Consider the following 12,978-nt stretch of genomic DNA (forward strand, 5'->3'; position numbering starts at 1 on the left):
AGCAGGGGCGAGTGGTTGCGAAGCCCCGCCGTACACCCCTGACCACTCCGCCGGGGCTTCCCCTCGGCCCCGAACAGGTGTCTCCCTGTTTGCCGGTGCTGTCGCGTCTGCTGTTCAGCAGCGACTCAGACTTGCTCGCGGATGCCTGCTGGGCCCTGTCCTACCTGTCGGATGGCCCCAACGAGAAAATCCAGGCCGTCATCGACTCCGGGGTGTGTCGGCGGCTGGTGGAGCTGTTGATGTGAGTGCCCGGTTCGGGCCGGACGGGCCGGCGTGCCTCCGAGTCGGGGGGTTGTCGGGGAGTGAGGCTGGTTGGTTTGGTGGCCTCCCCGCCTCGTTCGGTGGCTTCGGGGACAGATTCTGGTCTCGCTGTGGGGCTAGGTGGGGTTTCGCCAGCATCACACTCTGGGGTGCTCAGTGCCTTCTGATGTGAAGAGAAGCAGCGGGGCCTAACGGAAAGAGTATGGGCCTGGGAGGCAGAGGGCCTGGGTTCTAATCTCGGCTCTGCCACTTGTCTACTACATGACCTCAAGCAAGTCATTTCTTTTTGCCTCAGTTTCCTCACCTATAAAATGAGGCTCAGTACCTGAGACTGTGAGCCATGTGGGACAGGGATTATGTCCGGTCTGCATATACTCTGATTTTCCCCAGGGCTCAGTACATTGCTTGGCAGGTTGTAACCACGTAACATTGTTATTATGTTGGATTCCTCCTCCGGGAGATGGGGATGGGAACGTCCTGGGGGCGAGCAGCCTTGACCAATCCCACTGTTGCCCACGCTGGGGCCTCCCCTCTCTCCCTGCAGGCATAATGATTACAAGGTGGCATCTCCCGCCCTAAGAGCCGTGGGCAACATCGTGACCGGTGACGACATCCAGACCCAGGTGAACCTAAGGGGCGGGAGGGGTGTCTGCGGAGCCCTCTCAGCCAAACATTTTCCCTAAACAGGACTCCATTGTAGCCTCCGCCACCATGAGAGCCTGTCGTGATGAGACCCCTTAGCCCCACCACCATCTCCAGTTTGGGAGATAAATGGCTCCGTAGCCCTGGGGGGTTCTGGGGAGGCCACCCTTTCGGAACTCATCCTGTCCCCGTCCCTTCCCTGAATTTCCCAGGGTCTTCCCATCTGCCCCATAGGTGTGGAACTGGGTGGGTTCTTCCTGCTCTCCAGGTGGACAGAACCAGGCTGGGAGAGGCCACGGGAATCCCCTTCTCCCAGGCCGTCAGCCCAGATGCCCCCTAGGGAGGCTTGGGGCAAGGCAGGGCTATTGCCGCTCGGCCCCGGCAGAAGTCAGCTTTCGGGCTCGGGGTGGGGGAAGACCACCCCACCTTGTCCAGCCGGGCATCCATACCAGCAGCCCACACCTGCGGGGAACAGACGGAGCCAAAGCTTCCTTCTTGTGTGGCTCTCCTGGTTTGCCGGGACGGGAAAATCCCACCTTGAGCATTGACTTCCAGAGGGCTCAGGGTGAATCCTCGATGGCCCCCAGCATGCCGTTGGCACTCGGCCCCAAGCCAGGTGCGGAACTGAATCGCGGGTTCTTCCCCATCCAGGTGATCCTCAACTGCTCAGCCCTGCCGTGTCTCCTGCACCTGCTCAGCAGCCCCAAGGAATCGATCCGCAAGGAAGCCTGCTGGACCATCTCAAACATCACAGCTGGAAATAGGGCTCAGATACAGGTAGAGGCCCCCGGGAGCCTCTGGGGGAGGTTGGGGGGCTTAGAGCCGGGCTGGAGGCAGGGGTGTCGCCCTCTCCCCACAGAAGCCAGCGGCACCCCCTGGTCGCGTCTCCCAGATGTGGGGAAGACTGTGGGACCCAACCCCCACCCGCCTCTCCCGGCTCTCCGCCGTCCTCCTCTCCTCCAGGCGGTCATCGACGCAAACATTTTCCCCGTGTTGATCGAGATCCTGCAGAAGGCCGAGTTCCGTACGCGGAAAGAGGCGGCCTGGGCCATCACCAACGCCACGTCAGGGGGCACCCCGGAACAGATCAGGTACCACGTGACGCTGCCCACCCCGGGCTCGCCGGCTGGGGGCCCCGGAGAACTACCACCTCAGTTCGACTTCCCTCCCAGCCGTTCCCCGCGGGCAGAAGACCGACCCTGCTCCCAGGAGGTGCTCGATGACACCACCGAGGGGAATGGAGGAAGGCTGGGCCGGAGGCTGAGCGTTCAGGGCAGGGCTAGGCCGGGAAGGTCTTCCCTGTCCCGGAGGGCACCGGGTGCTGGATTCCTGCCGGCTGCGGTTATCCACAGGAATCCACCTCGCCCAGCCTTTCCAAGAGCATTGGTCGTGGGTGTGACCCACGTTTGTCCACCCCAGGCCAAGCGTCGGGCGGGTGCCTGGGGGCACGTGGGGTGGACCTGTTAGGAGACTGACCCTCTCCTCGTTGCCCTCCAGGTACCTGGTCTCGCTGGGCTGCATCAAACCCCTGTGTGACCTGCTGACCGTCATGGACTCGAAGATCGTCCAGGTGGCCCTCAACGGGCTGGAGAACATCCTGCGGCTCGGGGAGCAGGAGGCCAAGCGGACGGGCAACGGGGCCAACCCCTACTGCGGCCTCATCGAGGAAGCCTACGGTACGTGGCCACCGGCGGTTCACTGGACCGTTCCTCCTCCCCCACCCCACCTCTACCCCCAACCTAGGCTTGCCTGGTTCTGGGTCTGTCGGACTCTCGTTCCCCAATGAGTAGAATTTATTGAGCACTTACTGTGGTCTGAGCAGTGGGCGAATACAGTGCAACAGAGTTGGCAGTCACATCCGTTCCTCACATAGGTTTCCCCCCGTATCTTCTCTTCCGACTCTTAATGTGGTGCTCCGTACAAAGTAAGGGCTTAATAGTATTATTACTACTAATAATAATTGAGGTGGTTGTTAAGCGCTTATTATATGCCGGTCACTGTCCTAAGCGCTGGGGTGGATACAAGCCAATTGAGTTGCACGCAGTCCCTGTCCTGCTTAAGGGGCTCACGTCATCGTCGTCATCATGAGGTGTCGTTGCTGTTGTATTTTCCGAGCCCTTACTTTGTGCCAGGCACTGGGGTCGATTCAGGATAGTTGGATCAGACACAGTCCCTGCCCTAAACGGGGCCCACCACCTAAGAGAGAGGGAGAGTTGGTTTCTTATCCACATTTTACAGTTGAGGAAACTGAGGACCGGAGAGATTGTGACTTGCCCAAGGTGGCAGAGCTGAGACTAAAACTTGGGTCTCCTGACTCCCGGCCCCACATTCTCTAGAAGCTTGAGGATGAGGGGCAGTAGGGCGATCAAAGCCACAGTCAAAATAAAAGACAGCCTGTCGTTTACCCAGACTCTTTGGGCCGCGGGGGGCGATTGAGGAAATGGAGTCTGGAGAAGCGTGAGGCTGATTTTTAGTTCTTTCTAGCTCAGTTCAGCTCCCTGATGCCGTGGGGATGAGTAGCTTGTCACATCGGAGACACACGTCCAGGCGCGCACACGCTTAGGGCGTGGGTTAAAGGAAGTGTCGGTGGGTGCGGGGCGAGGCCTCCTGGAGGAGGGGGAGGCTCACAGCCAGCGCCCGGGAAGGGCTCGGGCGGAGGGGCGGCCGGCCCGGCCCCCTGACCGCTCCCCGGCCTCCCGTGCCTCAGGCCTGGACAAGATCGAGTTCCTGCAGAGCCACGAGAACCAGGAGATCTACCAGAAGGCCTTTGACCTCATCGAGCACTACTTCGGCGTGGAGGATGACGCCGCCGCCGCCAGCCTGGCACCCCAGGTGGACGCCAACCAGCAGCAATTCATCTTCCAGCAGCCCGAGGCCCCCATGGAGGGCTTTCAGCTATAGTGCCCGCCCCCCGGGGGGCGCGGGGAGGGGCGGGGGAGAGGTGGCGCGGGGCAGCGGAGGGCACCACAAACTGGCCAGGGCCCGCTCCCCCCTCCCCTCCGGGACCTACACCCCCTGATGGGACCCACCCTCCTCCTCCCCACCCAACCCAGGACAGACAGACGCTAACGCTTTGCTTTCATGGAAAGAAGGGGACTTGTTGAGGGTTTGTTTCTCCTTACCCACTTTATATTTTTGCTGCATTACTTGTCTTTGTCCCAGGAGCCAGGGGTGGTAAAAGGAGGACAGAGGTAATCAATTTGCACCTTCCCCATCCCAATCTTTTTTTCTTTTTTTTTTTTTTTGTGGTGATTTCCTGCCCTTGCCCTCCCTCTCCCCTCAGCCTCTACACCCCAGCCCCGATCTCTCTAATTCTTACCTAGGGTATCAAGCAGACTGAAATATTCCAGTGAGGGACGGGGTGGAATCCAAAATATGTTCTTGCTCCGATAGAATATTCATCATGGAAGCTTGGATCAATTTATTTAATTTCCTCTTTTTAAAAAAGAAACCAATTTTTTTCTTTTTTTTTTTTTTTTTAATTTTCCTTTTGCACATCGAACTCGGACTGAGAGGAGTCTCCCGGGAGCCGGGAGCGCTGAGGTTTCGGGAAGCGCCCCAAGCCCCGTTGGAGCCGCCGGGGGTCTCTTGGGGAACGGTCGGCCCGGCAGTCTGGTTGGAAGGGGTGCGGCCGCTCTGCTTCACCCCTCACGCCCGGACCCCGTTGGGGGAGTCATTCAAGGTTTCCTAAGGTTTTGGTCCGAGAAGGAAGAGGGTGGAGTCATGCCCCGCTCCCACACGCCCTCCCCAGACATCGCTACTGATCCCATGTCCCCGGGCTCCATTGATTACTTGAAGTTTCCCTTGGCCGCCCACACAGCGGAGACGGTTTTTTAATCGCATTTTTTTTTCCCCTTTTTTTTCTCCTGGGCACCCAGCAACAGCCTGGAGAGCTAAATGACCTCTACCTTTCTCGGGGGGAACGGGAACAGGCCTCCCATCTGCTGACCCGTGATGAGGGGTGGGAGTCGGGAAAGTTAGAGGTCTGGCCATGCAGCCGCCTTCCAACTCACAGCTGGGCCGGGTACATTTGCCACCCCCAGGGGAGAATGGCAGAGCTCTGCGTCTTCTACGTTGTGTTCGGTCGGTCGGTCGGTCTGAACTGGGCTCCCAGGGGAGATCTAGCTGAGGAGCGACTCTGACTTGTTTTAATAGGATCCCGTAGGGCAGGCAGAGGGTAACATACCCATTGCTGCCTTCTTCCCCCTGATCTGGGCACTCTCTTTTGGGGATGGCACAGAGGAGCAAGGAGGAAGCACAAAGGCTCTGGGCCTGGCGGAAGTAGGAGAAACCTCCCCTCCCATTCTTCCTCTCCCTTCCCAGGCTTTGCACCGGTTCACCTCCAGTCCATCCCCGTCCCCCATCCCTCGCCGTGCCACAGAGTCCCGGAGCCGCCGGTGCTGAGCCAGCCTGGTGGTGGGAAGGGAGAGAGCAGAGGAAGCGCTGGGCAGCCAGAGGGGCCAGCCGGGACCCCTGGGTCACCACAGCCTGGTTAAGATGTCGGGTTAGGGTAGGTGGCGTCCTTTTGGCTCCTTTCTTCTCTTAGGTCTTCCCCTTCCCACCCATGGAAGTCTCAATGTAGTCATGCCCTGGGCCACCCTGTCTCGCTCTCCCCGCAACCCCTGACTTCGGGGGGGAACACCAAGGCGCTGGCAAGTAGGAGCAGCGGGGACCCAATCTCCAGAAACCGTCCTCTCATCTGGGAAGCCTGTCAAACTGGGGCAAACTGTGGGGTGTGCAGGGACATCTTTCTCTTTGTTTTCCATCTGTCTGGGTGCCTGGAAGGGGACCCTCGGGGGAGGAAAGGCGGCTGCCGTTGGCGAGTCTTGCCCCGCCCTAGGATGAGGTTCCAGAGGGGAGACCGAGCCAGCGCGGAGCTCCATCTGCCCCCTCGAGGTTGGCGCTTCCTAGAGAAAGCGGTTGACTAGTTTCACTTGAAATCTCCGGGGAAAGAACGAGGCTGGCCTCTTGCCCTTTTCGGAGGGTCAGAGCAGAGGAGACTTCTGCCTCCGAATTGCTGCTCCTTTTCTCCCCCTCCCCCTCTTGGAAACCCGAGCCTTTTGACTGTAAGGGTGGGAGTGTGGCCTGCCGGCCCTGGGGCCAGAATTATCCATCAGTCGTATTTATCCAGTGTGGGCTCTGTCCTTGTCCTTTCCCCCTCAGCATCCCTGCGGCACGAGGCCCTCTCCCCCCAGGGAGAATGAGAAAGCGGTGGGTCCCAGTGCTCTGGGGCTTGGTTCTGGAGAGCCACCGAGCTATCTTAAGAGGCCGCCGCTGCGGCTGCTGCCGGGAACCACTGAAGCGACGCGTGTCTCCATGGAAACACGCAGGCTGAGTGTGTCGGGTTGGGAAGAGAGGTGAGCCTTCGACAGTCTGAAATGAGGCAGGGAAGCGGGGGGTGGAGGGGAGGTCTGACCTGTAGCCAAATGGAAGCCTCCCATCGCTGATTGTTTGAGAGAGGACCCATTCTGCCGTCACCTAGGTGCAGAAAGGCGGGAAGGCAGGCAAAATAGATATCAGACGGGGCGGTAGCGTGAGATCTAAAGATGCCAAGGGGCACTGGGCACCGTGTTTTCCCCCTCTCCTCCCACCTGGATCTGGGAAAAGGAATCTAGGCACCACAGCTGGGTTTTGGGTTTGGGGGGGTGTTGCCCTCTCGCCGGCTTCCCTTCAGGCCATTGGGGTTTTGAGAGGGGTATCGGTGAGGGTGGGGGAGGCAGAGGCCTGGGACGAGTAGTGCCTCGAGATCGAATGGCAAAGGACCGGAGTCAAACTGTGACTCTGCGCTCCAGGGGAAGCTGCATCTGAGCTGCTCCCCTCCCCCTTCCTCCCCATCAACCACAGGCAGGGAGGGTCTTCCGGCCAGAGCGGGCCCCCTCGGGGCCCCGTGGAGGCAGGGCTCACACCTATCTGCTTCCCCACATCCTTCGCCCAGCCCATAGCCCAATTTCGGCCTTTCCAGGATCAGCAGGAGTCCTGGACTGATCCCCACCCCGCCCCTCCGGCCAAACCGGCCGACGGTAAAACTCCCAGGGGTCAGAAGATTCTTCTCTGACTTCCCACTCTGCTTTAGAGAGTGCCCCTCTGCTCGGGGATACCAGCAGACGGACCCACTGGCCAGGTGATGCCCACGTGCCAACCTCAAATGGGCCTTTCTCGTAACATTTGATTGACCTCATAGCGGGCAGGCGCACGCCCAAGCCTCCACTTGGAAGTGTCCCTGCCCGCTTGGCCCCGGGGCAGGGAGGAGAGCAAAATGATTTTTTTGACCTCCTACAGAGGCTCTGTGGGGCGCTGCCGGTCCAGCCTGCGGTTCTGGGATTTTCAACCGGACCAGCAAAGCTATCTTATCCTCCCAGTGTTGGCTCGCGTCTTCCCTGGTCCCGCGCTGTCCCTTTGAGTCGGCAGCACGGTGGCTCCCCGTTTGGGTTGGTGCCCACTCCTAGCCCGGGCCCAGCTCCGGCCTCACCGTCGGCCTTCCCGAGATCCAAAGCTGGTGACGTCTTTCATCAGCAAGCAGGTGGTCAGCGGGCCACGCTGCCTGGGTTTCTGGGGCTACTTCAAAGGGCCCACGAACCCTGGGGGTGGCGGGGAAGCCGGGCTGTGGTTCAGTCGTCCCTAAGAACTTTGGTTCTGAATTCTATTTCAGATCAAGCCCGTGCTTGCATTCCCTTTCCCTCTTCCTCTGTCTCCCTCTGCTTCTTCCTCCCTCTTCTCTATCTCTCTCGGTGTTTCTCTTTCCTTCTCCTCCTCTGTCTCTGCTTCTCCCTCTATGTCTCACTCTCTTTCCTTCCACCGTGCTCACAATCTTTGCTGAACCCTGGGGGATTGTGGCCTTTCTGGCTATAAAGGATTCCCACGCATCTGCCATCTTCCAGGGCCCAGCAGCCTCAATTCCCTTGTATAAGTGCTAGCCCTCTCGGGCCTCACCCTTAGAGAGCTGCCTTGGGTGGGGCAGGAATGTGGAGCCAGAACACTGGCCCAGGAGGGCATCAGATGTCAGGGATCGGTGACGTGCTGAGAGGGTCCTGGCTCCGAAGATACTGACCTGCAGCTCTGCTTTCCGCGGGGTTGTAGGTGTCATACCAGCAGCTGGTGGGATCTCACTGTCCTCTCGCCTTTCCTACCTCTTCCTCCCTCACTCCTCACTCCCCACCCTAGCCAGCAGAGTCGAGAGATCAGATGTTCAATGAGTACTGTCTGACTTGCAGACCCTCTGCACCCATCTCTCCCGCCCTCAACTCTTAGTTTATTTTCCAGCTCCTTTTTCTTACCTTCCCCGGCACCCCCCACCCCCCCGTCATCCCCTTTGACTTCCCGGGCGTCTGCTTCGCCTCCACTGCGGCCCCTCCCAGGCGGGCCCTTCTCACGGGTAAGATTCCCGAATCCTTGCTCGGAAGGCCACACGGCGGCTTCCTCTGCATCTCTGCGAGCGTCTCGTGGAAACGTTCTTGGCTCAGGCGGGGAAGTCAAGCTAGAGCTTGACCAGCCTAGAAGCAGGTTCCTTGGAGGCTTGGAAGGTAGCGGCAGGAGGTGGAGAGGGGGAGGTGTGTGTGTGTTTGTTTTGTCGGCACTCTCCTTCCCCGGAGCCTTGGTGTACAGCCTGCTTTGCCAACATGGTAGCGCATTTGCATTCCTGAGCGCAGTGGTGGGCTGTAACTGCATTCAGACCTGAGCTCCTGCAGGGGAAGGAGAGAGAGAGAGTGCGGGGGGGTGGGGTGTGTGTGTGTGTGTGTGTGTGTGTGTGTGTGTGTGTGTGTGTGTATGGGGGCGCGGTTCAGGCAGGAAAGCAAGTTGGCCCAGGACTGCTCCTTTGGAATGATCCAAGAATATCCATTTTAGGGCACAGCATACCAGACAAACACAGCCAGAATCCCTGGGTGTTTTGGCTTTTGGTTTGAGATGTCACTCAACAAGCAGACTGGAACGAGCTCCCAACTCTGACCCTCCATGGATGGATTAGGGGGAGGGGGCGTGAGGGAAGTGTGTGTCTGTGTTGGTATGCGTGGGTGTGCTTGTGTACGTGTGTCTCCTGCTCTCCTCCAAGCTTCAGCCTGGACTCAATTCATGGCATACTCTGTGTCCACCCCGTCCTCTTTCCTCCCTTCCCTCCCACCCCCTTAGCTTCCTCCAGAATTTAGAGTCGGGGGGCTTAGACAAGTCAAGATGGAATCCTGGCAGTCAGAGCCTGATCCACGAGGACGGTTTCCTCCTGTTTCCCCACGGCCTCCAGCTTCCGTCTCCAGGCCCGGCCATCTGGGACGGTGGAGAGGATTTGAGGGAGAGATTTCCACTCGGGTCGGGCGGGAAGCGACCCTGATTAGGGCTGGGCTCAACCCCTTTCCCCGTCAGCTCCGCGGAGGAGAGGGTACCCGAAGCCTCAAGCGGGGGCGAGCTAAAACTGGCCCTGCCCCGTCCCCCATTCCCCGAGCGGCCCCGTCTCCTCAGCCGGCACCCAACTGCCCTCTGTCGAGGTGGCCTCACCCAACATGGGAGACTCACCTGGGAAGAATCCTCTTGGTGTTGACCTAATGGCTGGAGTGCTCAGCGGCTGGGGCGGGTAGGCCGGCATCCTGAACCGGACCTCTCTGGTCAGCTCCCCTCCGAACTCAACTGTGCTGTGGATGTCAAGGCAGAAACCTAAAAACAGAACGGGAGGGGACGGGGCCCGGTCCCGTGGCCCCAGCCTGATTTTGTTTACTGAACCAGTTTCCGTGGGGGTCGGCTCCTAAACCACTAGAGGGGAGAGAGGCCAAGGGCCCCCTCCCCTTTCAGCTTCTCCCTCGGGCCCAGGTCTGGATGCCCAGGCCCCTGCCTGGGTATGTTGGCTAATTTCACTTTTTTTTTTCCTTTTTTGGGGGGGAGGGGAGATGTTTATTTTTTTCTATGAATTAAAACAATTCTGGCTATTTTTTTCCAGTGTTCTTGGGGGTCCTGGGGAGGACATTTGCCATCACTTGGCATAGCTGGAGTAGGTGCCCACAGGCCCCGAGAGACAGCGGGGGCGGAGTGAGACTGGAGCAGACTTAACAGAAATGATATTTATATACACATCCAGATTTGAAGAGAGAGAAATGTATTTCTTTAGGGTTCGAACACTGTAACTGATATAATGCAAAAATAAAAAACCTGTTTGCAAAGTTCTCTGGCTCTCTGGCCCGGATCCTTTCTGAGAGGCTGAGACGGCGGAAGGGTCTCAGCGGGGGGTTCACACAGCCCCGGGGGTCTCCCTGGGTTCTCCCCACGTATCCTCGTATGACTGGGTGCTTCTGGGTGAGTAGGTCCCCGTGTCTGTGTCCCTTTTTCTCTGGAGAATGAAGTGCTATAGTTGAACCCGTCCTAATGAGTAATAACTGGTATTTGCGCCCGACTGTCTACTAAGGAGTGAGGTGGATACGGTATGTATAGAGTGGACCCAGTACCTGTCCCGCATGGCGCTCGCAGTCTAAGTAGGAGGGAGAATGGGGAACTGAAGCCAAGGGAAATTAAATGACCTGCCCAAGGTCACACAGTTGGGAAGTGGTAGAACCGAACTGAGAAACCAGGTCCCATGACACTCAGGCCCGTGGTCTTTCCATGAGAAGCAGCGTGGTTAAGTGGAAAGAGCGTGGGCTCGGGAATCAGAGGTGGGTTCTCATCCCGGCTCCGCCACTCGTCGGCTGTGTGACTTGGGGCAAGATGAAAGCGTATCTCCTCCAAGAGCCCTTCCCCGACCAAACCCTAATTTCTTCTTCTCCCGCTCCCTTCTAATAACTAATAATGGTGGTATTGTTGAGCAATTACTATGTGCCAGGCACTGTACTAAGCTCTGGGGGAGATACAAGCAAGTCGGGATGAACACGTCCCCATCCCACCTAGGGCTCTCAGTCTTCATCCCCATTTTACGGATGAGGTAACTGAGGCACAGAGAAGTGAAGTGACTCGTCCAAGGTCACCCAGCAGGGAAGTGATGGAACTGGGATTAGAACCCAGGACCTTCTGACTCCCAGGCCCGTGCTCTATCCACTAGGCCTCGCTGCTTCTCCTTCTGTCACCCTGGCACTTAGATTTACTCCTTTTATTCACCCCATCCCGAGCCCCACAGCACTTATGTATATATTTGTAATCATTTATTTAGATTAATGACTAAGCACCTTGTGGACCGGGAATGTATCTACCAACTCTGTTATACTGTACTCTCCCAAGTGCTTAGTACAGTACCCTGCACACAGTAAGTGTTCAATAAATACGATCGATTGGTTACAGGTGGCCCGCCAAGATTAGATTTGGGCTTTTTTTTTTTGTCAAAACACACGTGGCCCATTCTCCTTGGTGTAACAACACCCCCCCCCCCCCCCCCCCCCGAAGGCCGGGGCAGGCGGGGGTGCCAGGCCCACCGAACATCGACGAGCCTTGCTCCGGCCCAAAGTCCTGCTTTATCCAAGATAGGTGACCCGGAAGCCGAGACCCATCATAATAATAATAATGTTGGTATCGAGTGTTTACCATGTGCCGAGCACTGTTCTAAGCGCTGGGGCAGGAACAGGGTAATCAGGTTGTCCCACTTGAGGCTCACAGTCTTAATCCCCATTTTACAGCTGAGGGCACTGAGGCACCGAGAAGTCAAATGACTTGCCCGAAGTCACACAGCTGACAGGTGGCGGAGCTGGGATTAGAAACCATGGCCCATAAGATCTGGCTCCTGGGCTGTGGGGCTTCCCCCATCCCTGCAAGTCAGCACAATCAACTCTTCACTGTGTCTCGTGGAGCTATGATGAATCAGTTACCTGTTATCCCTCCCTCTCCGACTAGGAGCCCCAGGGGAGACAGGGACTAACTCTGATCTGATAATCTTGGATGTAGCCTAGCACTTTTCTTTTAATGGTATTTTTTAAGTTTTTACCTTGTGCCAGGCACTGTTCTAAGCACTGGGTAGATGCAAGGTAAGCAGCACGGCCTAGAGGATAAAGCATGGACCTGGGAGTCAGAAGGACTTGGGTTCTAATCCTCCACCACGTTTGCTCTGTGACCTTGGGCAAGTCACTTGCCCGTTACCTCATCTGTAAAATGGGGATTAAGACTGTGATCCCCATGTGGTACAGGGACTGTGTCTAACCTGATTAGCTTCTATCTACCCCAGAGCTTAGAACAGCGCTTGACATATAGTGCTTAATAAATACCATCATTATGTATTATCATCATCAGGTAATCAGGTTGGGCACAATCCATAATAATGATGGTATTTGTTAAACGCTTACTATGTGCCCAGTACTGTTCTAAGCGCTGGGGTAGATACAAGGTAATCAGGTTGTCCCACGTGGGACTGACAGTCTTAATCGCGGTTTTGCAGATGATATAACAGGCCCAGAGAAGTGAAATGACTTGCCCAAGGTCACACAGCAGAGAAGTGGTGGAACTGGTCCTGGAACTCAGGCCATTTTGACTCCCAGACCCGTGTTCTAACCAGTAGATCACTCCGTTTCTCCTCTTGGTACATGGCGCTTAGTAAACACTGTCTTCATTCAATCGTATTTATTGAGCGCTTACTGTGTGCAGAGCACTGTACTAAGCGCTTGGAAAGTACAATTCGGCAACAGCTAGAGACTATCCCTACCCAACAACAGGCTCAGTCTAGAAGAAGTCTGTCTTCAGTAATAGTAGTATTTGTTGGAGAGGTGGGCAGAGCAGAAGCCGGCCTGGAGGGAGCCCAGTGAGGTAAGGCGGGGGCCGGGCGATCGGGAGCCAAGTCGATCTGCACCCCTCCCTCGGTGAACAAGCCCCGCCGCCTCCCACCCCTTGAGAACACAGAGACTGCCTGTGTGTAGGGAATTGCAACAAACTTACTACCGGGGTGAGGTTTGTCCCGATGCAGATTCCATGAGGCAACCTCACCACAGAAGAGAACAATCGCCACTTGTAGCTACGGCTCTTCAGCGGCACACGCAAATGGGGGAGGGAGCGAGCACGGGAGGAGCTGCCCGGGGGGCCCCAGAGGAGGTCTGGGCCTCCGAAAACTGACCGGACGTTCGTGAGCCTTTTGGGTAAGTGCGCTGGAGGAGCCAAGCCAAGCCCCGGGCTGGCGGCGCCGGGACGGGA

General features: G+C 57.4%; 1 protein-coding gene across 3 annotated transcripts in view; it reads left to right on the forward strand.

Moving 5' to 3' along the window:
• The window catches only part of KPNA6 (karyopherin subunit alpha 6), a 30,974-nt gene extending 20,928 nt beyond the window's left edge, over window positions 1-10,046 (forward strand). For all 3 annotated transcript variants that reach the window (XM_029080606.2, XM_029080607.2, XM_029080608.2), the window contains exons 9-14: window positions 78-241; window positions 806-884; window positions 1,555-1,680; window positions 1,867-1,994; window positions 2,401-2,579; window positions 3,611-10,046. In XM_029080606.2, coding sequence (XP_028936439.1) covers window positions 78-241; window positions 806-884; window positions 1,555-1,680; window positions 1,867-1,994; window positions 2,401-2,579; window positions 3,611-3,804 — 870 coding nt within the window. In that variant the 3' untranslated portion in view covers window positions 3,805-10,046. The remainder of the gene's footprint in view (window positions 1-77; window positions 242-805; window positions 885-1,554; window positions 1,681-1,866; window positions 1,995-2,400; window positions 2,580-3,610) is intronic.
• The last annotated feature ends 2,932 nt before the right edge of the window (window positions 10,047-12,978 follow it).

Source organism: Ornithorhynchus anatinus, chromosome 16 (assembly GCF_004115215.2).
Source record: "Ornithorhynchus anatinus isolate Pmale09 chromosome 16, mOrnAna1.pri.v4, whole genome shotgun sequence".
NCBI classification, from domain to species: Eukaryota; Metazoa; Chordata; class Mammalia; order Monotremata; family Ornithorhynchidae; genus Ornithorhynchus; species Ornithorhynchus anatinus.